The sequence below is a fragment of the Sinocyclocheilus anshuiensis genome, unplaced genomic scaffold (genome assembly GCF_001515605.1).
Source record: "Sinocyclocheilus anshuiensis isolate Anshui unplaced genomic scaffold, SAMN03320099.WGS_v1.1 scaffold447, whole genome shotgun sequence".
NCBI classification, from domain to species: Eukaryota; Metazoa; Chordata; class Actinopteri; order Cypriniformes; family Cyprinidae; genus Sinocyclocheilus; species Sinocyclocheilus anshuiensis.
The window spans coordinates 367,487-392,487 of NW_015552615.1; the positions used below are offsets into that span (position 1 = coordinate 367,487).

The following is a 25,001-nucleotide window of genomic DNA, read 5'->3' on the forward strand; positions in this document are numbered from 1 at the left end:
ATTAGTGCACTGTAAATATTACATGAGCTTTGGATATTACTGGCTTCGGCATGCGTGCATTTGTGTGTGTGTGTGTGTGTGTGTGTGTGTGTGTGTGTGACTATATTATTTTATTGCAGCGTTCCTTGTTTATTGCTATGGCACATGACCTACTTCCAGCCTTCCGTACTCAGTACGAATCTCTGCGACGTGCCCTTCATCTCAACGACCGTCCCCGCAGAACAATTACACGGCAAAAGGGGCCCAAATGGAGATGTTTGTACTAAATAACACGTGTGTAATTAAGCACTAATGAGCTTTTGTCACTGCCGAATGTGCAATTAGACAGGTAATAGAAAAGCCTGGCGTGGCAGACGTGCCGAGAGAGAAAGAGAGAGAGAGGAGGTGGACAAATACTAGTCATACTAGTCCTGTAGTATGTATACTGTGTACACCCTTCTGCATGCATTGGATGACATTTGTCAAAATGTGCAATATGCATCAGAACTGTAAACCACATGCGATGCACTTGACCTTCCGTTTGCAGACGTGAAATCAATCACAATCGCTGTGTGAAAATGGTCGTGTGATGAGAATAAAGCATATTAGTGTTTGCATACATTGCATAATGTATACTATTCTAACATGCTATTTAAAAATAGTACATACTAAGTACATACTGTGCAGTATGGAAACACAGACGCTGAAACGCAGAGACACAGGTCATTTGAGGGCTGTTTTAGTAGAAACCACATGAAAACAGAATGAATGTTTTATTGAATCTCGGTATGTTTTTAACTGTATACACGGGTGTTTGTAGTTGTGGCTCTTTCTACAGGAACTGGCCTTGAGTGGAAAGGTGTGATATAATATGAGCTGTATTAACAGAGTTAATGATTGTCTGTGAAATGCTTTATAGACTCTTACATCAGGATACATACACACACACACACACACATATCACACATAGGCGTAATGTTTTTTACCCTACACCTAAGCCTACCCCTTAAAGGAAACTTTCTGCATTTTTAGATTTTCATAAAACTATGCTTGTTTCCTCATGGGGACCTAACAAATGTCAAAATGTACTGGTATTACTATCCTTGTGGGTACAATTGGTCCCCATAAAGTGATAAATACCAGGTATACACACACACACACACACACACGTAAACACACTCTACCCTGACAGATACCAGCATCTGCAATCAGAAAATCTCAAATAAGTCTCCTGAGCAATTAAAGAGCAACTACTGAGTGATAAAACATTTATCTGGGTAAGTAAGTTAAGTGTGTGTAGTAAGTTTGTGTGGAGAATTGAAATGAATGGTTTTGCCAGTTTTCTTGCTCACCAATGCTGCATTTACTTGATTAAAAATACAGGAAAATTGTAAAATATTTTTACAATTTAAAACAGCTGTTTTTTATGTGAACCTATGTTAAAATGTAATTGATTGCTGTGATCCGCAGCTGAATTTTCAGCATCATTACTCCAGTCTTCAGTGTCACATGATCTTCAGAAATCATTCTAATATACTGATTTGCTGCTCAAGAAACATTTCTGATTATTATCAATGTTGAAAACAGTTGTGCTGCCCAATATTGTTGTGGAAATTGTGAGACATTTTATTTTTCAGGCTTCACAGATGAATAGAAAGTTCACAAGAACAGCATTTAATTGGAATAGAAATCTTTTGTTACATTTGAAATGACTTTACTGTCACTTCTGATCAATTTAATGCATCCCTGCCACATTAAAGTATTTCTTTCTTTAAAATAAATCATACTGACCCCAAAATGTTTAAACGCTATATTGTGTATATTTCAGTGCACACGTGTCTGAATGTAATAGAATCTACAGATAAGGGGGAAAATCTTTTAATCTTCCATTATAACTTCACACCACCCCCACACACTCTCTCACAAACACACACACACAGTGAAAGGGTGTAATTTGTGAAGATGTCTATAGTGCGTTTGGATATATTTGCATCTTAATTAGAGGTGGGGTGGGGGGTCAGATATGCTGGTGCGTTTCTAGAAGAAGACGATCAACAAAACTATCAGCGCTGCCTTTAGTCGTGTGTGTGTGTGTGTGTGTGTGTGTGTGTGTGCAATGAGATGCTGTAATACTGTATTATTGATGCTGCAGTTTGCAGTATGGAATATATAAATGCATGATGACTGTCTAGCTCTCTCACACACACACACACACACACACACACACACACACACACACACACACACACACACTCACTCATATCCATATAATATGCATGTGGGGGAGGGAGGTGTTCACATTGGAAATGCTCTACGACCCCTATCAGCTGTTTGACGGCTTTGTCATTATACGCCAGTGTAATATCACATTTCTCTGAGAGAGAGAGAGAGAGAGAGAGAGAGAGAGAGAGATGAGGAGGCACAGAAAGAGAGAAACTCTCTCATTCTCACTCTGTGCATGTGTGTGTGTGTGTGTGTGTGTCTGTGCATGTGTGTGTGCGTGTGCGTGTCTGTGCGTGTGCGTGTGTGTGTGTTTGTCTCTGTGTGTGTGCGTGTGTGTGTGTTTGTCTCTGTGTGTGTGTGTGTGTCTCTCTCTGTGTGTGTGTGTGTGTGTGTGTGAAATAATTTTAAATAAATAATATAAAAATATAATATGCATAAAAATCTCAAATATATGTAATAATATTATAAAATCAATAATGCAAAAAATGCAAATGTTTTATGAAACCGATACTGTATGTTAACTGATATATTGTGCATTACCTACTATCTGCTTTTCTGAACGTCTGTTGAGTTTCTAGTATCGTATTGATTTCTGTGGTCTTAGCAAACACCGCACTGACGCACCTCCTGTTTGCGGAGCTCTATTTTGTTTAGGCTTGTTTGTCTGATATTTGTTGTGTTAATATGACTGTTGCTTGGTTGTTTCCAATAAGGTTTTGTCTGATGAGTGATTATGAAGCAATTAAGGTATAACTATAAAGAAACGATTAGCAAGTTAATTGAGTCCTTTATATTTCTTCAGTCATAATAAGGAAGGCTTCCTCTGCACTCCTCGGATTAGCCGTTTGATGATGTGTTTTTATATTGTTCGCCAGGGTTTGTTAATAAATTGTTTGCAACTGTATGTGTCTGTCTCTTCTCTTATATTTGACAGCTGTCAGAGCTCATAAGAGAGACGCTGCGCGCGTCCTGCTCTTGCATTTAAAGCTGAAGTTATGAGTAATTTCGTTCAGAATCATAAAGGCAGGAGCGACGTGTTTGTGCTCAACCTTTCAGTCTGAGGACACGCGCTGCAGGGCAATTGTGGTCGGTTTTCAAATTCTCTCTTTCGAGCTGTCATATCCTTCCTTCGCACCGCTCCATCATTTCAGACCCAGGACGGTTTTTCTGTCTCGTTTTGACCTGTTCAGTCTGTCAGTAGCAAAAGTTGTTTGCAAATGAAATATCAGCATGTGTTTGACTTTTTGCACTGTGCTAAAATGACAATGTGATCTTTAATGTGATGCAGTTGTGAAATGCATTATTAATTTGATTATAAATTCAATTAAATTAATTCAAAACAGATTCTGCAAAGTAACCTTTAGGAGATACTTTGAGAAATATAAATATTTTAAGTTTCTATTAGTATAAATATATAGTATAAATGCACTGTAAAAAGTGATGACCTGCAATTGTTAGCATAAAGAGCTATTTTACCTTATTTAACCCATAAAAATTATGATATCATATTTTATTCATTTATTTTTGCTCTAAGATAATGTATTTAGGTTGATTCAGTGATGCTAAACACTAATTTTTATTTGAATAAAACGAGTTAATTTAGATGCTACCATATTATTTTTTTTACCAAATTATATAAAATTGTATTATGTGAAAGCTGACAACTGATGGCTCAAAACCAATATCAGTATTATTAATGTTTACATAGTCAAAAACCAATATGATGGCCTTTGCCTTCCTATAAAGGCAGCGTTCATATTTAAGCTCCAGTTTAAAGTTTAAACATTATTCAGTATTCAGTATAAAAGTTGGATTTTAGTAAAATAATATATGATATAGTAAAAATATATGATGTAATGAGACCAATAATGCAAAATTGATATAATGTAAATATAATAATAAAAATAATAGTATATATAATATTTTATGTTTTTATATTTAATATAAAATGTATTTTATCATTGTTATTATTATATAAAATGCTATTTTTTGATATTTTATGAAACTGATATTCTAACTGATATATTGTGCTGACCTACTGTCCACTTTTCTGAACCGTCTGTTGAGTTTGTAATGTCATATTGATTTCTGTGGTTTTAGCAAACACCATAGAATCCAATATGATGGCTGATATTTTGCTTTCTTATAAAGGTAGTGTTCACATTAAAGCTTCGATCTAGAATCGAAACATTTCAGTAGTCAGTAGAAATGTTGCAATGCATACAATGCTGCTTTAGAATTAAACCAGAAGACGAAGAACGTGCCCTAAGATGCTGTCTAGATAGGCTGCACACTAGAGTTTGTAGCAGATCCACAGTCTCTTTCTCTCTCCGTGTCTCTCTGACGGTTTTGATGGAATTGTTCTTTCCCTTTTTTCCACGTTCTGTCTGATATGCAAATCATTTTCCTTTATCTCGGCTGTCTGACCAATCAAACTTTAATCTTCTTCTCTCCATTTGTCCGCAGTTTGATGGTGACAACATGTACATGAGTGAGAACACCCAAGAGTTCCTCTCCCCGAGTCAGGTAAGATTCAAACCTGAAAGAAAGCCTGGCTTTACAGCGTTTCGTTCATCCTTATTTCTGTATTTGAATATTTTCCAATTAAATAACATTTTGTTTAGTCATATTTTTGATTTTCATGTGGCTTAGAGCTCAACGTTGTTCTGAAATGCATGATCTGGACTTTCTTATGAGATGAGGAGCAATCGTCAAACTAGTCTAATGATGTGCTTTTCACCAATATTAATGGATAAATCATGAATGTATTGTGCATATATTCAATATATCATTCAGTCATAGTTCTTATGGTGGATGAAACTAGAAGAAGATCTGAAAAACGTCCTGTACTCTCGCTCTTTCACTCCTTTTGTCTTGGTTTGTTTACTTTGAGACTCGTATTTGACATCTGTCTGAGTATCTCCTCCGCTTGACCAGGTTCAGGCCGTTCAGACTGATTTTAACTCTGTAATGTTACACACACACACGCACACACACACACACACACACACACCCACACTCACACACACACACACAGCGACTGACCAAAGCCAGACAAACAATCCCAACTAGCTGAGAATGTCTTTCTGCTTTATTAACAGAAACAATCTCTTCTCCTTGTGTCTGCATCGCTTTGGTCATTAAGTGTCATTTAATTTCATCTTTCCTTTAAAACACTTGGAAAGGAATATTTGTTTGTTCGTTTAGATGCGCAGCATCATTTCTTTGAGTTACAGGGTGATGTCAAACCCTAAATGAGATCCTCATGGATTTTCATGAGAGATTTTTAATAAATGCTTTACCACAGCCGAGATCGTAAAGTCTATTGTTGGTTCTTCAAATGACAGTGACGTTCAGTAGGAGAAATAATTACAAAAAGCACAGCTTGACAAGATTGAATTAATTAACTTGCATGTGAAAACGTGTAAACTCCACATTTGCTGGTTTTGTTATTATACTCATGTGCTATTGTTTAATCATTATATTGAGATATTAAAATAGTTGACAAAATATTTAAATCTGAAATTAAAGATGAAATATTCGGATATACAATAAATAAGAAACAGACTCTGCAACCAAACTTTTAGTTTTTTAGATTCTGCATTATTTCCATGTGATTAATCAAATGAAATTAAATAAGTTAATTTAAACTTAGAAATAAACTTTTGGATTTTGAGAAATAAAGATATTGTAAAAATATAAATATTGTAAGGTTTTATAAGTAATAAATATATATATATATATATATATATAATTTACAATTTATATTTATAAATAATAAAAGATTCTGCATTATGTGACTAATCAAATGTAAGTAAATAAATTCATACCTAAAAAATAAACAAAGTTTTAGAATTTTGAGAAATATTAATATTATAGAAATATAAACACTGTAAGGTTTTATAAGTAAAACGGAATGCAATAAATTATAAATATCAAATATTAAAACATTTTTTGCATTATTTCTATGTAACTAATGAAACGTAAGGAAAAAAGTTTTAGCATTTTGTGAAATATCCATATTACAGAAATGTTTTAGAAAGGTTTTATAAGTAAAAATTTTGAAAATATATAACTATTATAGAAATATTATAGAAACATTGTAAGGTTTTATGAGTACATAAATATTAAATGATTCTGCATTATATATGCGACTAATCAAATGTAAATAAATGTCATTGATCATGTGACTCAGATGTTCTTCTTCCGCTGAAGCTCATGTTGCTCTTTACAGCATCTCAGATCATGTTGGAGAACATGATGATCAGGTTTTATTCATTAATCTGACATTATAATTCATAATTCAACATGTGCGCACTGTACTGGACATTCTGGCTGTTTGATATTTTCCATTCGCTGTTACTTTGAAACGGATTCTATTTGAAAAGCTTCCATTGAAGATGAATGCCATGGAAACGGGTCTGATCGCCGGTCCATCACACACTCGTTTGGTCTCAGATCAGGCGCCTCGTTCTTCCCAGGAGTCTTCACATTCACGTCGACCGAGCTGTCCTCCTGCGACCTTTGACCTCATCTGATTGTAGGGGAGAGATCGTCTCCGCTTGGCCCCTAACGAGCCCTCTGTGTGTTCAGGGTCACGGAGGATCGCCACGGTAACCGCCGCCAACAAAAGAGTCTGGAGTCCTCCGAGGGTTGACCTCCAGCCGACTCGGGCGATCAATAGCAGCCCAACAAGAGAGAGAGAGAGCAGAAAGCTGAATGGAGCTGAGAATGAGAGAGAGAGACAGATATAGCCAGAGAATTGATAACAGAGAAAAACATCAATGCTGCTTCCGTCTGCATGGCGTTTTGGTGAATTTCCATCACTTCCTCACGGCCAATTGCAATGTAAGAGTATTGGAATATTTCACCTAAAAATCACATTTCTCTCTGTTTATGTGCTGTCAAACATGTATCCTAATATTATATTTAATGATTTGCATTTTTTAAATAAAATTGATACTTTTATTAATCAAGGATGCATTAAATTGATCAAAAGTGACAGTAAAGTTATTTATAATGTTACAGATGTTTTCTATTTCACATAAGTGCTGTTCTTTTGAACTTTCTATTCATCTGTGAATCCTGAAAAATAAAATGTATCACAGTTTCCACAAAAATATTGTGCAGCACAACTGTTTTAAACATTGATAATAATCAGAAATGTTTCTTGAGCAGCAGAATATTAGAATGATTTCTGAAGATCATGTGACACTGAAGACTGCAGTAATGATGCTGAAAATTCAGCTTTGATCACAGAAATAAATTACATTTTAACAGATATTCACATAGATATTCACAGCTATTTTAAATTGTAATAATATTTCACAATTTAACAGTTTTTACTGTATTTTTAAATAAATGCAGCAAATAAATGCAGCTTTAGTGAGCAAAGGAAGCTTATTTGGGAATATATAGGCCTATATATATATATATATATATATATATATAATATATTTGTATGAATTATAACAGCATACTGGTTTGGAATGACATAAGGGTAAATATGAGAGTAAATAACGACTGATTTTTTGGTTTTGTGTAAACTATGGCTTTGAACGTGATCTTATTCTGAAAACACAGCGTCTGATTAGCATGCTAAGCCGTCCTCCACCACTGTGTCAATTTACTCCTCCTTTATCAGCTGAAGTTCATCTGGATGTGATAGCGCAGCGTAAATGTTAGTCTTTGCATTTGCATTCTTGGCTGAAGAAAGTAGCTGGGAAACGTCTCTAATGGACTCGGCGTTTGAGTATGCAGAAGACGTCGCGGTCAAGATTATAATCTCACAATTAGAGTAACAAGGTTTTATTGATTGCTTCCCGGAGCTTTGGTTGCCAAGTAGGCCTGTGATTAGAGAAAGCGGGCATGTGAGAGGAACGACAGAGAAAACTCTTCCAGAGGAGCGTTTGGCTGCGGATTTGAGACGTCAGAAGAGAGAGAGTCTGCTGCTGAAGATTGACGAGGGCTTCGTCAAGATGAGGAATCCAGAACTGAGAAAGTTTACATGCATTGATCCAAAACTCGGCTGTCGGGGCCAAGATTCATTTTAGGATTGATTCTAGGATTAATGAGGAGGGACACGGGAATGCTTTGGAGCACAGGTTTAAGTTTGGTCTTTTTTAAAGAAGACACTTGGCAAAGTATTTGCTGAAGTCAAAAAAAAAAGAAAAGTCAATCTAAAAAAAAGTTTTTAATAATTTATAATTATGAAAAATGCACAAAAATACTATTTAAAAAAAAAAATATATATATATATAAGTGCTGTCAAACGATTAATCGCATCCAAAATAAAAGTTTTTGTTTACATAATATATGTGTACTGTGTTTATTTATTATGTATATATAAATACACACACATGCATGTGTATATTAAGAAAAATATGTTACGTTTTTATATATTAAATATATTTATATATGAATATAATTTATATGAATATAAATGTATACACGTAAATACATGTAAATATTTTCAAAATATATGCTGTATGTGTGTGTCTTTATATATACATAATAAATATACACAGTACACACACATGTACAGTATTATGTAAACAAAAACGTTTATTTTGGATGTGATTAATCGCGATTAATCGTTTTAGTTTTTTCCCAAAACATTATTCACTCTAAAGCTATGTGAAAATCAAATAAATCTAAACAAGTTGTATTCCAAATTTGGAGATGATATTGCAAAAAATGAGCTTTTAGTAAGATTTTATTTGGTGGATTACTAAATGTTTCCACTAGATGAAATTTGCTTCCCATTCATTTCCAATGCGGTCATTTTCGACCACGACGAGTACAAGTGTGACCATTTTTTTATTTATTTTTTTCAGTTTTTGTTCACATAGCAAGTGCCAAAACCTTTACTAAGTTTTGTACCATGCTGAAAATTTTTTTTTGTTTAAATCTGTCAAAAAATGATCAAACAGCACCAGAAGGAGAAGAAGCATGTGAAAGTTATCTATATAGAGAAAGGATGTGTGATAAGTGTATTTTCTGTGACTGGCTGTGATTGGGGATCTGGTGTCATTGGCTCGTTTTCACTGATTAAAGCGTCTTTGTGCCGACTGTAAACTCACGCCGTATGTTGTGTGTGTGTGTGTGTGTGTGTGTGTGTGTGCTGCTCTCCCTGCTGGTTCGAATTACGGCTGAGTACATTACTATGATTTACAACTTCCTCCTGCTGTTTAGATTGAAAAGAAAGCGAGGGAGCGAGCGCCGGCCCGTCGCCCTGCCCCCTCGCCCCGCTACCACCACACATCTTTTGTCAAATGAAAACAAAGTGCGAGCCTGCCAAAATATTTCTATAGTCGATTGCTGAGCAAGCAGAGAGTCAGTCAGAAAACAAAAGCTGAGAGAGATCGCTGGACGGCCAGATTTGATGCCACAGCAAAACTCACATTCTCTCACAAACCGGCCTGAATGTCTCTGATCACCGGGTGAATCTCATTAAACCCAAAACAACATGTGCTGCTCACATTTCACCATGCAATTTAGATTTTGCATAAAGACAATGAAGCCTGGTTTAGGATCATTAAGATTTTTTGCATTGCTTGCCATTATTTTCATGACAATTAAGGACATTTACCCTCAAACTCTCATTAGTGAAATGCAATATTAGTTGCATTTTATTATTTGCATTTGGCTTTTTTTTATGCATCAGAACAGATCAGCAACCCATTTTTGGGTCTTAGTCCACTAGTTACATGCAGTGTGGTAATATTTGTTGTAATGCTTTTATATTTGAAAGGAAAATGCATTTTGCAAGCATGCAATTTATGCTGATTTAAATAAAAAACAAACCTAATGAGATTCACTGCAGAGCATCAAGGGCATAATTTACTCAAAAGTAACATCTGGATGCATTTCAGTAATGATAATTTGAGGGAAAATGTGCTCAGTTATCATGGAAATAATATTATGATGCAAAAAGTCTAACATAGTTTTAATTTTCTTTATGCGAAATGTGATTTCTTGTTTCTTTCTTCTGATTTTGGGGCTGAATCATGAGCTGGCCATGTGTTTTCATGAGATTCTCCCCATCAGTCTTTGGAATATTTCACTGACACTGAACTGTTAACAAATGCAGCCGAGTGTTTATTCAAGTCGCTTGTGTTACCAGTAGTTTATAGTCTTTTATATGACTTTAAGAATCCTTGATATCATGTGTATACAGTAAAAGTGTATCACCTCCTGCAGCATTGCTCGTGTTTAAAGCAGACAGATAAACATTTCCTCAGCTGCTCATATCTTGTGTGCTTCTAAGTTTTTGTATATTCATGTAGTTATATCATGATATCATGTCATATAAGACACAGAACAAACTCAAGCTGCTCAAGGAAACATCACTGTAGTGTCATTTTCCCTGTGCAAAATGAAAACATCCTTTGCAACCTCAAGGATTTCATGAAACCTCATAGATCTTAGTCTTTTCATGAGATTTTTCATTGAAATCTTTTATTTAAATGTCATTAACATCACAGCACGGAATGCTATTAAACTAAATTAAATGAGTTGTGAGTTTGAAAAGCATTATGTTGTTATCTAAAGATTTTAGATCAGCATACAGTAAATAAATACAGTACCGTTCAAAAGTTTGGCAGCCTTCAATCATGTGATGACGTTACTGAGAACTGAGGAACATTTTGTTTGTCTAAAAAGACGTTGCTGAAGTGACGTTTTGTATGTGAAATTATGAAAGTAATGTTGTTTTGAGTGTCGTGAAGCTGTCTGTCTGCATGCATGAGCAAAACTGACAGGAGAAGGAGGCTATGATGAGTCTTCATGTATATTGTGTTGATATTGTGTAGGTCTGTGTCACTGCATACTGTATATTGTTGAATGCTGAACTCATTTATCAGTGTTTTTTTCCATGTGTAACATGCAAGTCTCAGTACAGTGAGCTTTCACTGTTTGATCAGGCCTGAATTTAGTAAAAAACGAAGTTTCATATTGATGCTGAATGCAGATTGTGATGATTCACTCCAGTGTGTGATATTTATAAGATAATGTGTTTGTAAGATTCTTAGTGTGCATCTACAGTAGTGTGCAAACTGCTGTCTACATGCTCTCTAAGCGGCATACTAGCTGCTTGGGTAAAAATCTATTCATTATTAGATTTTTAAGTGATTTATCCATTTTTATTGAGACTTTCAGTGTTCAATGGAATATTTTTTATAAATATCAAAATTGTGCATGATTTTTTTTAAGTATACATGTAATTTTTAAGTGATTTATCCATTTTTATTGAGACTTTCAGTGTTCAATGGAATATTTGTTATAAATATCAAAATTGTGCATGATTTTTTTTAAGTATACATGTGTTGCTTTTTTCTTAAGACAGGGTTATTATCGTTAACTAAAACCATAAAAAAATGTTTTTTTTTTATTTTAAATAAATTAAAAATGAACCAAAATAAAATATATATATATAAAAGCTTAAACTTTATTAACTTTACTTTTTATTTCAGCTAGTTGCCAAGGCAATATTTCTTATTTTTGTTTAGATTAAGTTGAAATAATCAAAATAAATAAAACAAAAACAAAACAAAACAAAAACTAAAATGTAATAATAAACTATAGACACGTTTAAAAAAATAAAAATAAAAACACAACAAAATTACTGAAACTTTAACTAAAATTAAAATGAAAACAGAAAATCGAAAATTCATAATATTAACAATAGCTGTAGTAGTATTTGATTTGATTAGCAATTAACAATCCCTTATAAACTCGTCATGAACCCAATTACAAAATACAGTAAAAGCAGTAAAATCGTGAAATATTATTGCAGTTTAAAATAACAGTTTTCTATTGTAATACATGTTAAACTGTAATTTATTCCTGTGATGCAACGCTGAATTTTCAGCATCATTACTCTAGTCTTTCGAGTCACGTGATCCTTACGAAGAATTAAAATGAAAACAGAAAATATAAAAATAAAATTCAAAATATATTAACAATAACTCATACTAGGAGGTCAGCTTAGTAGATTTTACAGAATAGCTGGAATGTCTTTTTCCATTTGATTAGCAATTAACAATCCCTTATAAACTCTTCATGAACCCAATTTCTGCAGCGATCACACGTCATATGAACTTATGTGCTGTAAGACTCCTAAAAACACGTCACGGCTGTATTTCAATGACATTTGCTGTGAATATCTGGCTGATGTCACGTCACGCAGCAGCTTCGTCTCATGTGACCCGAGTGTTCATCGCTAGTTTGATTCCCTTCCGCTCTCGTTGTGTCTCTAACATTTACGTTGCGTTTCTCTTCCAGTGCAGTGTGCAGTAATAATGACCTCAGATTTCCCAGAATTCTCATAATGCTCAAATGGAGTGCAATGACAGAGCGAGACTGTGTCATTCCCCTTTTCTTGTTGATTGAATCATCTTACTATTTATAGCTGTTTTATGAAAGACACAGAATGAACATAACAACTCACAAGGTTAGGTTTAATGAAAAATGACGCCACACCAAAGTTAAGCAAACACAAGCTGTCAATCAATAAGGCGAGACCGCCGTCCCACCTGAGAGGAGCGTGATGGGAAAATGAGGACGGGTTTTCAGTGAAAGTGGGAAAATAGACTAAACATGTTGGGTTAACTCTGTGATATACTGGTAATGCTTACTTACAGTTATATGTTTTCAAAATAAGTCTCTTCTGCTCGCCAAGGCTGCATTTATTTGATCAAACATACAGTAAAATTGTGAAATATTATTACAATTTACAATAACTGTTTTCTATGTGAATATAAGTTAAAGTGTAATTTATTCCTGTGATGCACAGCTGAATTTTCAGCATCATTACTCCAGTCTTCAGTGTCACATGATCTTCAGAAATAATTCTAATATTCTGCTGCTCAAGAAACATTTCTGATTATTATCAATGTTGAACACAGTTGTGCTATCCAATATTTTTGTGGAAACTGTGATATATTTTATTTTTCAGGATTCACAGATGAATAGACAGTTCAAAAGAACAGCATTTATTTGAAATATAAATCTTTTGTAACATTATAAACGTCTTTATTCTCACTTTTGATCAATTTGATGCATCCCTGCAGAACAAAATATTAATTTCTTTAAAAAAAATACCCCAATTTTTGAAGTGTATTTTCTTATTAGTCTTAATGTGCACAATTTAAATGTTTTTTTTTATATATATTACACAACTTGCTTTCAAATGATTTCAGCAGAACAATATTAACTATAAGAAAAACAACAATCTGAAAATCTGAAATAAATTGTATGCAAAAATGTCTGCATATGTCATACATGGCATGAAAATTGCACATTTCCACAGACTTTTATCGAAACACTGAATCATGCACTCTGAAGATGATTGTTGATCCACATGCACATCTGAAAGAAAATAAGACATGCAAATCGTCATGGCAACACCACTTATTGCTTATATTGCTTGTCTTATTTTCTTTGCATTGACGCAAGATGTTACAGAACTTTGAAGAGAGCCAAAATTCTATGCAGTATTTTTATTTTCCCCATATGATTCCCAAATTCTATAACACGACTCCTCTGCTCTGATTTGATATTGTTGAGAACGGTGTGTGTGTTCATGCATATGCGTATGGAAGATGCCGACAGCGAGGTACAAAATAAAAAGTGTTTTTTTTTTTATTTACCAGAAGTTTCCTTCAAGTGCTATTGAACTGTAGAAAATTTACTTGGGTCGAACTGGGCTGATAAGAATGTAAAGATTTCTGGATATTTCAGACTGTAAATTGGCGCTTGAGCATATGGTGTTTGAGTGAACACATTGAAGGTTAAATGTTTCGCCTCGTCCACATGCTCTCAGAATAATGTAGACTGGAGCAGATGGTATGTAGGCTGCACATTCACTTTATTTATGGGTGAATACGACTGTGTGTGTGACTGTTGCAATTAGGTTTCATTTAGCCGCATGTTTATTAATTATCTCTCGCTGCAGACGCCCATAATCCAATCCACTGTTGGAAAAGGTGCTGCTTTATACCTGCCTGTCTAAATGAGCACATATAGACATATAAATAAAGCTTGTAATGACTGGATCTTTAAGTTTTCTGAAGGCAAACCATGCAAAACATGTTTTTCCTATTTCTGTTTGGTTGCTAGGGTGTGCTGGATGATTGACAGGACGTTGCTAGGATGCTAGTTTTCCTGTCTCAACAGAAAAGAGTAGATTTTTTGGGATACTTTTATCTTAAAGAAAATGTTGCATTTTTAGAATTAGTAAAGCATGCATTTATATTACTTGCTTCATTATTAATTCACTAGGGTGGTTTCTTTCTGTCTCATGTGAAAAGACTTGGCAAACACGGCTAACTATTACAAGCTTATTCTATTATTAGAATTAGAAATGCATGCATTTATATTTATTAATTCATTAGGCTGCTTCTTCCTGTCTCAAGTGAGATGTTTTTTGCAATACTTGACTTGGCAAACACTACTATTACAAGCTGAACTAAAACGAATCCCAAAACCCTTAAAGTACATTTTGCATTTTTAGAATTAAAATGCATGCATTTATATTTATTAATTCATGAATAATTCATTATTTACTAGGGTGATTTCTTCCTGTCTCTAGAGAAGAGAGTCTAGATAGATGATTGTTTGGGATACTTGTCTAAACAAATGCTGCTAACTGTAACAAATAACCCTATGTAAACCCTTAAAGAACATTTTGCATTTTTAGAATAAAAATTGCATGCATTTATATGTATTAATTCACTAGGACAGTTTCTTCCTGTTTCAAGTGAAAAATGTCTAGATAGAATTTATTTATTTATTTACTTATTTTTTTGCATACTTGACTTGGCAAACACTACGCGAACTATTGCAAGTTTAACCCTAAATTCTTAAAGATCATTTTGCATTTTTGGAATTGGTAATGCATACATTTGTATGTATTAACTCAATATTTGTTTCAGTTATGAATGGCTTTCACCTTTACCTACATCCCTAAAAGGAGATTTTGTCATTTATCTTACTTCTGGGAACAATTGTGTCCACACACACACACACACACACACACACACACACACACACACACAGAGTGAATGGGAATCAGATAAATGTCTTTCTTTGTCTGTCATTCTGTGGGTTTGTGGGGGATGTGTTTTAGGTTAGATCACTCAGACATCCATCACCGCATGTCGCTGGAGGTCTATAGAAAAATGCTTATTAGAAAAATCTGTCATTATGCTTTTAAACACACGAGCACATTACATTTGCCTCGCCAAACAAGAAACTTTCAGAGTTTTATTATTTGCACTTGAGTAAGTATTCCTCCCAGACATTTTACTAATTCAGAAATATTATTTTACGTAACAGGTGAGGCTGTGCAGCTTATTTTAGTTTTAATAAATGCGAATATTAATATAACATTCAAAGCACTCCGTCACTGTCATCAGGAGAGAAGTTTGCTTCTTTCAACTACGGTATATTCCGGCTTAAATGCATCACTTTTATGCATGCATTTCAAGCGATCAGATGCATGATTTTCACCTGCTGGACAAGCAAACAGATGAAAAAAAAAACACAGGAGGAACTAGATAAACTACAGCATCGTGCCGTTGAGTTTTGCACATGTAGATATGCTTCAGAACATGTAAAACTGTAGTTGTGGAAATAATGGTCTTAATAAGCCAGATCGAAATAGATTTATCTGAATGACATCTGTTGTGTTAAGACTGAAGCTCGCGTGCTCATATGGTTGGATTTCTAATCAGCCCAACAGCGTACAATGGCTTTAAATTGATGCCAGAGAGAGAGTTGGACGCCTTCCCAACACAAGAAAAACTCTCATCTCTTTTCATTATTCCATCATTTACACAAACTAGCCGTTCATCTGTTTATGAAAACAGAAGGCGTTGGGTTTGTGCGCGTTTGCATATGATCACATGCACAAATGTGAGTCGACTTTCCAGCGGCCTCCTCGACAAACCACTACCAAATGTTTCGAGCGGCACGTCGTAAATATTCACAGGAATTTGATAGCGTTCGTTTCAAAGTGGCGTCCCCTCTTCAGTTAATGAAAGCTACAAATTGAAACCCTCAAAGTCAATGCAAACGCCATCTTGCATCCAAATTGAGTTCTAATATCCTTTCAAATTGGACGGAGAGATTGAGGATAAGCAGCAAAATGAAAAAAGAGGCAAACAAAGAGGAGAAAAAAACATTTGTCTTATTACCAACTGCCTTGCGATGAAGCTTTGAAGAGCTGCTTTTAAATGTGTAATACATATAATCATGTCCTAAAGTGAGGCGGATGAATTATGTATTTTTACGAACCATTCGACATGGCACAACCTTGAGATTTACATTTTATCGTCAAGGACGTTCTGCTACTTTTGACAAACGTCCCGTCCCTTCCTGGTTTCCCCACAAAACCCTCACTGAATCCATTGTTAGCATTTATCCTTAAAATCAGCATGACGTGGACGGATTTGATGAACGCGTCCTTTCATGCGCGGGAGATGTGTGATGAGTCAGCCGCAGTCTGAATGGAGCTTCAGCTAATGGACTTTCAACTTCAGATCTCAACACATTACAGCAGATTCCACATTTACAATCCTGCATCTGCTCACGCCGATGTTCCTTACACAAATCTACCACGGTACCAAGTCTAAAGCACCATGGTAGTACCATGTGGTAGCTGACTTTTTGAAGTGTATGAATGTGGTTGACTTACAAAAAAAGTTCCAGAAAGTACAGTTGAACTATCATGGTATTTTGGTAGAGTATGCCATGGTATTACTATGGTGTTTTTTGTAAGTACCATACTATAGTATTACTGTAGTATTTTGGACATATACCATGTATAGCATGGTATTACCATGGTATTTTTGACCTGTACCATGTTATTAATGTGATATTTTGGACATATATCGTGGTATTATAGTGGTATTTTAGATGCATATCATAGGATTCCCTATTTCTGACATGTACCGTGGTATTACTGTGGTGTTTTGGGCATTTACCATGGTACTACTATCTCAGACATGTACCATGGAGTTTTAAACATGTATATTGGTATTACCATGGAATTTTTATGTGTACCACGGTATTATGGGAGTAATTTGGACATATGCCATGTATACTATGGTATTTTGGACATATATAATGGTATTACTGGGGTATTTTGAAGGTATGCCATGGTATAATTGTGGCATTTTGGATGTATACCATGCATAGCATGGTATTACAGTGGTATTTTGAGCATTTACCATGGTACTACTCTAGTAGTTTGAACATGTACAATGGTATTACCGTGTTTTTGTTTGTTTATTTGCTTGTATTTTTTTGTGTACCATTGTATTACGTTTTTATTTTGGACATATTCCAAGTATAGCATGGTATTACCGTGGTAGTTTGGGCATTTACCATAATGGTATTAACATGGTATTTTTGTGTACCATGGTATTGCAGTGTTATTTTTGGCTTACACCAAAATGTGGTTGTTTGGACACTTACCATGGTATTTTTCATGTGTACCATGGTATTACTATGATAGTTTAGACATTTACAATGGCATTTTAGATGTATTACCTTTTGGACACACATGCCTTGGTATTACCATGGTATTTTTGATGTGTACTGGGGTATGGCTGTGGTATTTTAGACATATACAGTGGTATTACCATAGTATTTTAGATGTGTACCATAGTATTACTGTTGTGTTTTGGACATTTATATAGTATTACGGTAGTATTTTGGACATGTAACATGGTATTACTGTGGTATTGGATGTGTATTTTGGTAGCACCATGGTGTTTTTGCACATGGACCTTGAAGTATCATGTAAATACGATGACACGTGAATTTCATGGTAGCACCACAGTATGTTTTTGCAAGGTTTAGCACAGTAAATATGACAGTATTACCATCGGGCGTGATGGGTTTTGTCGTGAGGTGTTATTTATTCCTCCAGCTTTGACTCTGGGTGTTTGTGTGATTTCTCCAGCGCTGTATCTGCTGACACTGGAGCGTATCTGCGGAGCTTCATCTCATCTCACATTTAAAGAGGTGAATGTGTAATTCATGCCGGAGGAGAATTCTCCTGAGGACCCGACGACAGTCTCTCTTCACACAATAGCCGCTCGCCCCACTGTTTACAACACACAATTTAGTTTCCTTCCAACAATTATGAGAGAAACTGAATCTCAGGAAATGTTCATTTTCACATCCATTAGAGCGGACAATAACAGGGGAGGCCCCGGAGCCTACAAAGACATCTGTCTTCAAAGGGCTGCAGAACTATATGGAAGATTAATATCCAGCCGCCGCAGCGCAACCGTGTGTCCGAGCAAATCACATCGCAGAACGTTTACTGTGAGATCTGGATGCCGAAAGACGAATATCTCAGCTGTGTCTTCAACCAAACATGAGGACAATTCTTCAGTCACATTGTTCTCCTCGGAAAAAGAGCACAGCAACTGTGCAACTGTGCTCAAAAACGGCACTTTTGGAGAAATCCGATGCTTACAGTACATGAAACGTAAACTAAATTAACCCTGTACAGCCTGAAATCTGAAATAATAGTATTTTGGACATGTACCATGTATAGCGTGGTATTCCCATGGTATTTCTGACCTGTACCATGGTATTGCTGTGGTATTTTGGGCATTTACCATGGCACTACAACTTTGGACGTGTACATTGGTATTACCATGGAACTTTTGTGTGTACCATAGTATTAGGGGGTGATTTGGATGTATACCATGCATACCGTGGTATTACTGTGGTATTTTGGACATATACCATGTAAAGCGTGGTATTCCCATAGTATTTCTGACATGAGTTATTTTGGGCATTTACCATGGTACTACCATAGTATTTTGAACATTGCCATGTTATGTTGTACTTATACCATGAATACCATTGTATTACCATGGTAATTTGGACATTTACCATGGTATTTTGATGTGTACCATGGTATTACTGTGGTATTTTATACTAGAAATTTAGATTTTTTTAGACAAAATTTACACAGAGATTAAAAGAAAATATATTTAAAAAGATTGTATGTGTTTTTGTTTAAAATCATATTCGATACGTCAGACTTTTATGGCTAATATAGTGTGATATAGCGAGAATATCGAGGCAAAAACAGCAATTTTATTCAGAGGCCCGAATTGAGTAAAAATCTGCAATTTGGTGCAGATGCTGATATTTATATGGACAACAAGACTGAAATTCAGATCACTTGTAATGTAAATAAATCTTTATAACAGTAAAAATGCATATAAATATCAGTGGTCACTTTATATGTCCAATAATATGTCTTAGTAAGATGAGATTGAAATGATCTAATGCGATGCTGATTGAGAGATGAAGAAATAAGTCAGTCAAGATTTGAGAGCAAAAAGACACGTGAAGCTGAAGCTGGACGCCTGTACAATTACACTAAAAGAGCTTTTACTGATAAAAAAAAAAGCTCAGAGAGAAGGCATGCAGCAGATTGAGTGCGACAGGTTCATCAGCATCATGTTGATCATTTATCATATAGTCTTGTTAATGTTCTTCTGAGTGAGTGTAGTCTCTTTCTTAAAACATCGTTTAGCGTTTTAGCCTCGTGGAGACACTCAGACGGGTGATATATTTGGGAGAACTTTGTGATTTGAGTAATGTACGGTGGCAAGGTCCCACAATCCTTGTCTCTCTCTCCTTCTCCACGGCTGCGTATTTGCTAAAAGTATTTGTTTGCAAGATAAATGGCCGTTCTCCAGGCGAAGATGACAGGCAACACAAAGATGATATTGAATTGATTTCTGAAATGTTGCAGAACTGACTGTTTGATGTATACGGGCAGACATGAATCATGAAAATTCTATTAAAAAAGCTCTTGAATGGTTGACAGCGGAATATTATTTCTGATGATTAATTTGACTCAGTCATTATGGACGGGGCTCCAGTCAGATCGCCTCCTACAAAATTGCTTTTCATTCCCTCTTGAATACCCCGGCAATCTCTCTCTCTCTCCCTCTCTCTCTCTTTATCCTTTTCCTGAATTTAACGTCAGACGCTTCCTCCGTCAGGTCCAAAGTTAGATCGACGCAGCTGATGAGAGGCACAAGCGCAGGGAAAACACCAGAGCCAATCGCAAACTTTAGCGCTATGAAAACATGGTCTGCGCTTCCAAAAGTTGATCGTGATAATGCCGTATTTCCAGCAACTTTCTGTGATTCCAGAGCCAGATCGGAAGCTGCCAACTGATACACATCCAAAAAAAGTGATTCTTACTTGTTTAACTGCATAATATGTATATAGTTGTGTTTATGCGTCTCTTCACAAAGTAATTAGGCAATCATCACATCTACTATCGCTCATACGTACAGAAGGGTTTGGGATTGATCAGACAAAAACAAAATGGTTTTTGATTCGAAATGTTATTTTTTATTTTTTTTTATTTTATATTTTATTTCATTTAAATAATTGTATTTTATTTATTGTATTTGAACATGTTCTTTTACCTTAATTTACCTAAACATAAGTTGCATTTTAATTTAATTTATTTTATTTTATTTATTGTATTTAAGTATTAATTTAATTTAATTTTTTTATTTTTTATTTTAACATACATTTTATATTTATTGTATTTGAACAAAATGTATTTTATTTTATTTTAACATAAGCTTATTTATTTTTATTATTGTATTTTAAATATGAGTATTATTTATTTATTTTCAACATACATTGTATTTTTATTTTATTTTAATTTATTTATCGTATTTAAATGTAACTATTTTTATTTTATTTATTGCATTTAATAATATTTTATTTTATTATTTTATTTCAGTGTAAGTTGTATTTTTATTTTATTTATTTAGTGTAATTAAATGTTTATTTTATTTTATTTTATTTTGACATTGACAAGAAAAACACCGCTCACATTACTTTTCTAGAATGTAAAGACTAAGTGATTTTCTTTCCTCTCCGCAGCAGAATTACTCAGGACAGGGAGGGGGCAGTGGGAACGGAGGAGGAGGGGGAGACGAGGACTACGAGATCCCTCCTATAACCCCACCGAATCACCCCGAGCCGCCGCTGCTGCACCTGATGGACCCCGAGTCCGGCTACCTGTGTCACTCCATCCCTCACAACGGCCTGATCAACCCGTACTCGTACCCCGAGCTGCCCGCCCTCATGATGTCCAACATGCTCGCCCAGGACGGACACCTGCTATCCAGACACATGCCCTCGGTGAGTCCCGCGCTTCTGTCCTACATAGACAGCACTGTCAGGCGTCATAGCTGCGCTCCCGACACCAAGACTGCTACAAACTTATACGTGGCCTTATAACACAGCAGCAGGTTGTGGATGAGCCAATCCCTGAATGCACTGCAATGAGCTCAAGATCTAAGATAGCAGATGAAGTCGAGGGAAGTGTCTAATTATGAATATTATTTTATTCCTTACTGAAAATGTGTAATAAAAATAGGCGTTTAATTGAAATCTTGCATACAATATTTGTGTATGCACAATGCATTTTTATAAAACAGTAGCATTTGTGTGTCTATTTTCTATTTTCTTGTCTATTCGTGTGTAAAGTACTCTCTGTTAACTGGAATTGGGAAAAAGCAAAATATCCAAAACGGTTGGGCAACCTCAAATTTAGCTTAAATTTATAATGTACATAGTTATTTATATTTTAAATAAATATGTATTTTTATTTCTTATTATTTATTTTTATTAGAAATAAATATTACATTTATTATTATATTATTAAAATATAAAATGTAAATAAAATGTATTGTATATATAATGTGAAATTGTTGCAATATAAAAGTATATTTAAAAACTTTAATGTTAGGTGGGATTAATCTCGTCGCACATATTTATGAAATTAATCGCGTTTAATCCCACCTAACATCAAAGTTTTTAATTTCACATTCAATCTTCAAATTAATGTACAAACAACATAAAGACAGTATATTTGTTTATATATATATATATATATATATATATATATATATATATATATAATTTCCAATATTTCATCTAATTATTATATATATTTTTATATATTTACAGTAAAAACTACTGATTGAGAATATAGTTTTTAGTCTGTATTTTCTCATAGTTTCTTGAAACAAAAAATAAATAAATAAATAACCCGGCTGGCTATATGCATATGCAACTGATAAGCAGATGAGGTGTTGCATGATTAAAAATGGATTGTATGCTCCATATATGCCCTTGCATGTGCGTCTTCGGTTTACTGTGATTTCTGAAGTGATGAAGTCTTTGGGTGTATGTAGGGATGTATACATCTCAAAACATTTGTGCGCATGTGATGACGTGATTGGTTGTTTTAGTTGATTGGCAGGACTGTATGGTGTGATTGTATGTGTTTCTATGAGTGGCAGGTCTCTGTTTGAGTGGCACAGAATGAATAGATGAATGAAGCGATAGCTGCTTTCTGACCCACAGACGACTGATCATCTAAACATCATCACGACTAACTGACCACATCAGGCCTTCGTCTCTACTAACCATTCCCTAATTGCGTTGTAAGACAGAGAGATGATGTCTGTCTGTGTCAGCAGTGATTTGTGGGTAAATTCATCAGCGGCGTTTCTCTCTGTCAGTCCATTCCTCTCTGCTCCTCCTCCTCCTCCTCCTCATATCCAGAGCTCATTACTTTGTGTTTTGTTGCCTAACACAGACTCTGAGAGCTATAAAGAAATATCAGGAGTGTCGTCAAATCTGCCATCTGTGGAAACTCCCTCATAAAGCGGAGAAATCCACAGAACGGCTCAGAAACGCTAGGAAAACACTGAGGAATTCATCTTTAGGGGTGAATCTCACTCTTTAAGAGTGCAAAATAGATCTTATTTCTTACTAGTGGTTTTGGATTGAAATGTTAATTGAAATCAGTCTGAATTACAAAAAAAAACATTACACTATTTTTCAAAGTTGATTAAAACAAAGATTGAATTGAACTGAAAAAAAATGAACTGAAAAAATGAAATAAAACAAGTTTTAGTTGAAATACTAAAATGACTAAAACTGAAATAAAAATAAAATTAAAGCTAAACAGAATTTTTTTTTTTAATAAAAATGACAAAAGCATGTAATTAAATTACTAAAACTAGCTAAAATTGAAAAAAGCTATTTCAAAATACTAATAAATGTATAATACTACTATAATACTAAAATAATATTGAGGAAATCTTCTTTAATGCGGATTTTACTCTTTAAAAGTGCAGAGTAGAATTGTATTTAACTATAACAAGTACTACTGTAAGTACAAAAGTGCTAAAACTGAAATATAAAATAAAATTGAAGCTAAATGCATGCTAAAAAATGACAAAAACATGTAAAAAAAAAAAATAAAAAAAAAAAACCTGAACTGAAATAAAAAATAAAAGCTAATTCAAAATATGAATAAATATTATATTAGTTTAATTATAAAATAACTTTGAGGAATTCTTATTTAATGGTGAATTGCATTTTTTAAGAATGCAAAATAGAATTATATTTAACTTTTCAGTAAATAGTTTTAGTACTATTTAAGTACTAAAATTGCTACAATTGAAAAAATAAACAGAAATATTAAAAATAAATATTAAAAATTAAAAATTTTTTATAAAAAAATTACAAATATATTAAAGCTAAATAAATATATAAAAAAGAAAAAATTACTCAAAATTATTAAAACTTTAATAAAAATGTTTTAAAAATTAATGTTAAATCAAAATATTAATAAATATTATGCTACTATAATACTGAAATAATAGTAGACAGATTTTGTGAGATTCACCTCTTTTAAACAAAACACAGTGTCTTCTTTTTATATGCCAGGGCTTTATTATTTGTGCCTTTTGATTGAAAACTTTGATTGTGAAACTGGAATTCGATACATCAGCAGGACAGAATTTAAATTCAACTCAACTCTGGTCATTCTTCTAATGGCTCTCTACAAAAGAAGCCACTTGAAATGGACATCAGGCAGCAGCACAAAATGGATGACAGCGGTTCTGCAGCCGTATGAATCTATGCATGCAATTTCTTGAGCTACCAGAACGCATTAAATCAACCATTCTTTCATTTCGAGATCCCATTTCAATATTGACACCCATCGAGCGGGTGAATAGAGTGTGCTAGTCAATAATACTTCACTAAATGACACCGTACGTTCAGCGTGATGGACTGCCATTTTATTCCCATTTCTTCCCCAAGCAAACTTCTTTAACCATGTAGTGATTATGCTCTGCAGTATTTGTGCTGTAAATTTCAGGGTTTTTTTGGTTGAGGCATTCGTCAGGGTTTATATGCCCACAATAACAATGATAAAACCAATCATTTTTGGAAAGCTATATGCTCTGTGAGCTGTATAAATGGGAAATATGTATTGTGCCCTATTCATTGCGATGCTGATAACATTCCACCCTTTACTTTGACCTTTTATGACCTTTGCCTCAATCTGAGTTTGATGAAATGAAATTGTAGATTGCTGATTTTGTCTTGTTCGGTAGATCGATGGCATTCAAACGCTCTGCACAAGTACGGGTTGCTTTATCAGTGGTGCCACAAAGAGTGCCATGTATATGTCGTTTTGTTTTGTTGCATGTTCTTTTCTGGATTGTTCTGTTCTCTTTTGTTTTTATCGTGTTTTGGGTTTTGCTTTGTTTTGTGTTTTGTTTTTATTTCTGTTGTGTTTTGTGTTTGGTTCGGTTTGATTTTTTGTTCTGTTCTGTATTCCGTTCTGTGTTCTGTTCTGCTCTGCTCTGCTCTGCTCTTTCCTGTTCTGTTCTGTTCTGTTCTGTTCTGTTCTGTTCTGTTCTGTT

The 25,001-nt window shown here is 34.5% G+C and overlaps 1 protein-coding gene across 1 annotated transcript in view; it reads left to right on the top strand.

The window, feature by feature from the left end:
- LOC107666148 (TOX high mobility group box family member 2-like) overlaps positions 1-25,001 on the top strand; it is a 134,242-nt gene that overhangs the window by 58,550 nt on the left and 50,691 nt on the right. Inside the window, exons 3-4 of the mRNA XM_016457322.1 lie at positions 4,669-4,728; positions 21,151-21,411. Coding sequence (XP_016312808.1) covers positions 4,669-4,728; positions 21,151-21,411 — 321 coding nt within the window. The remainder of the gene's footprint in view (positions 1-4,668; positions 4,729-21,150; positions 21,412-25,001) is intronic.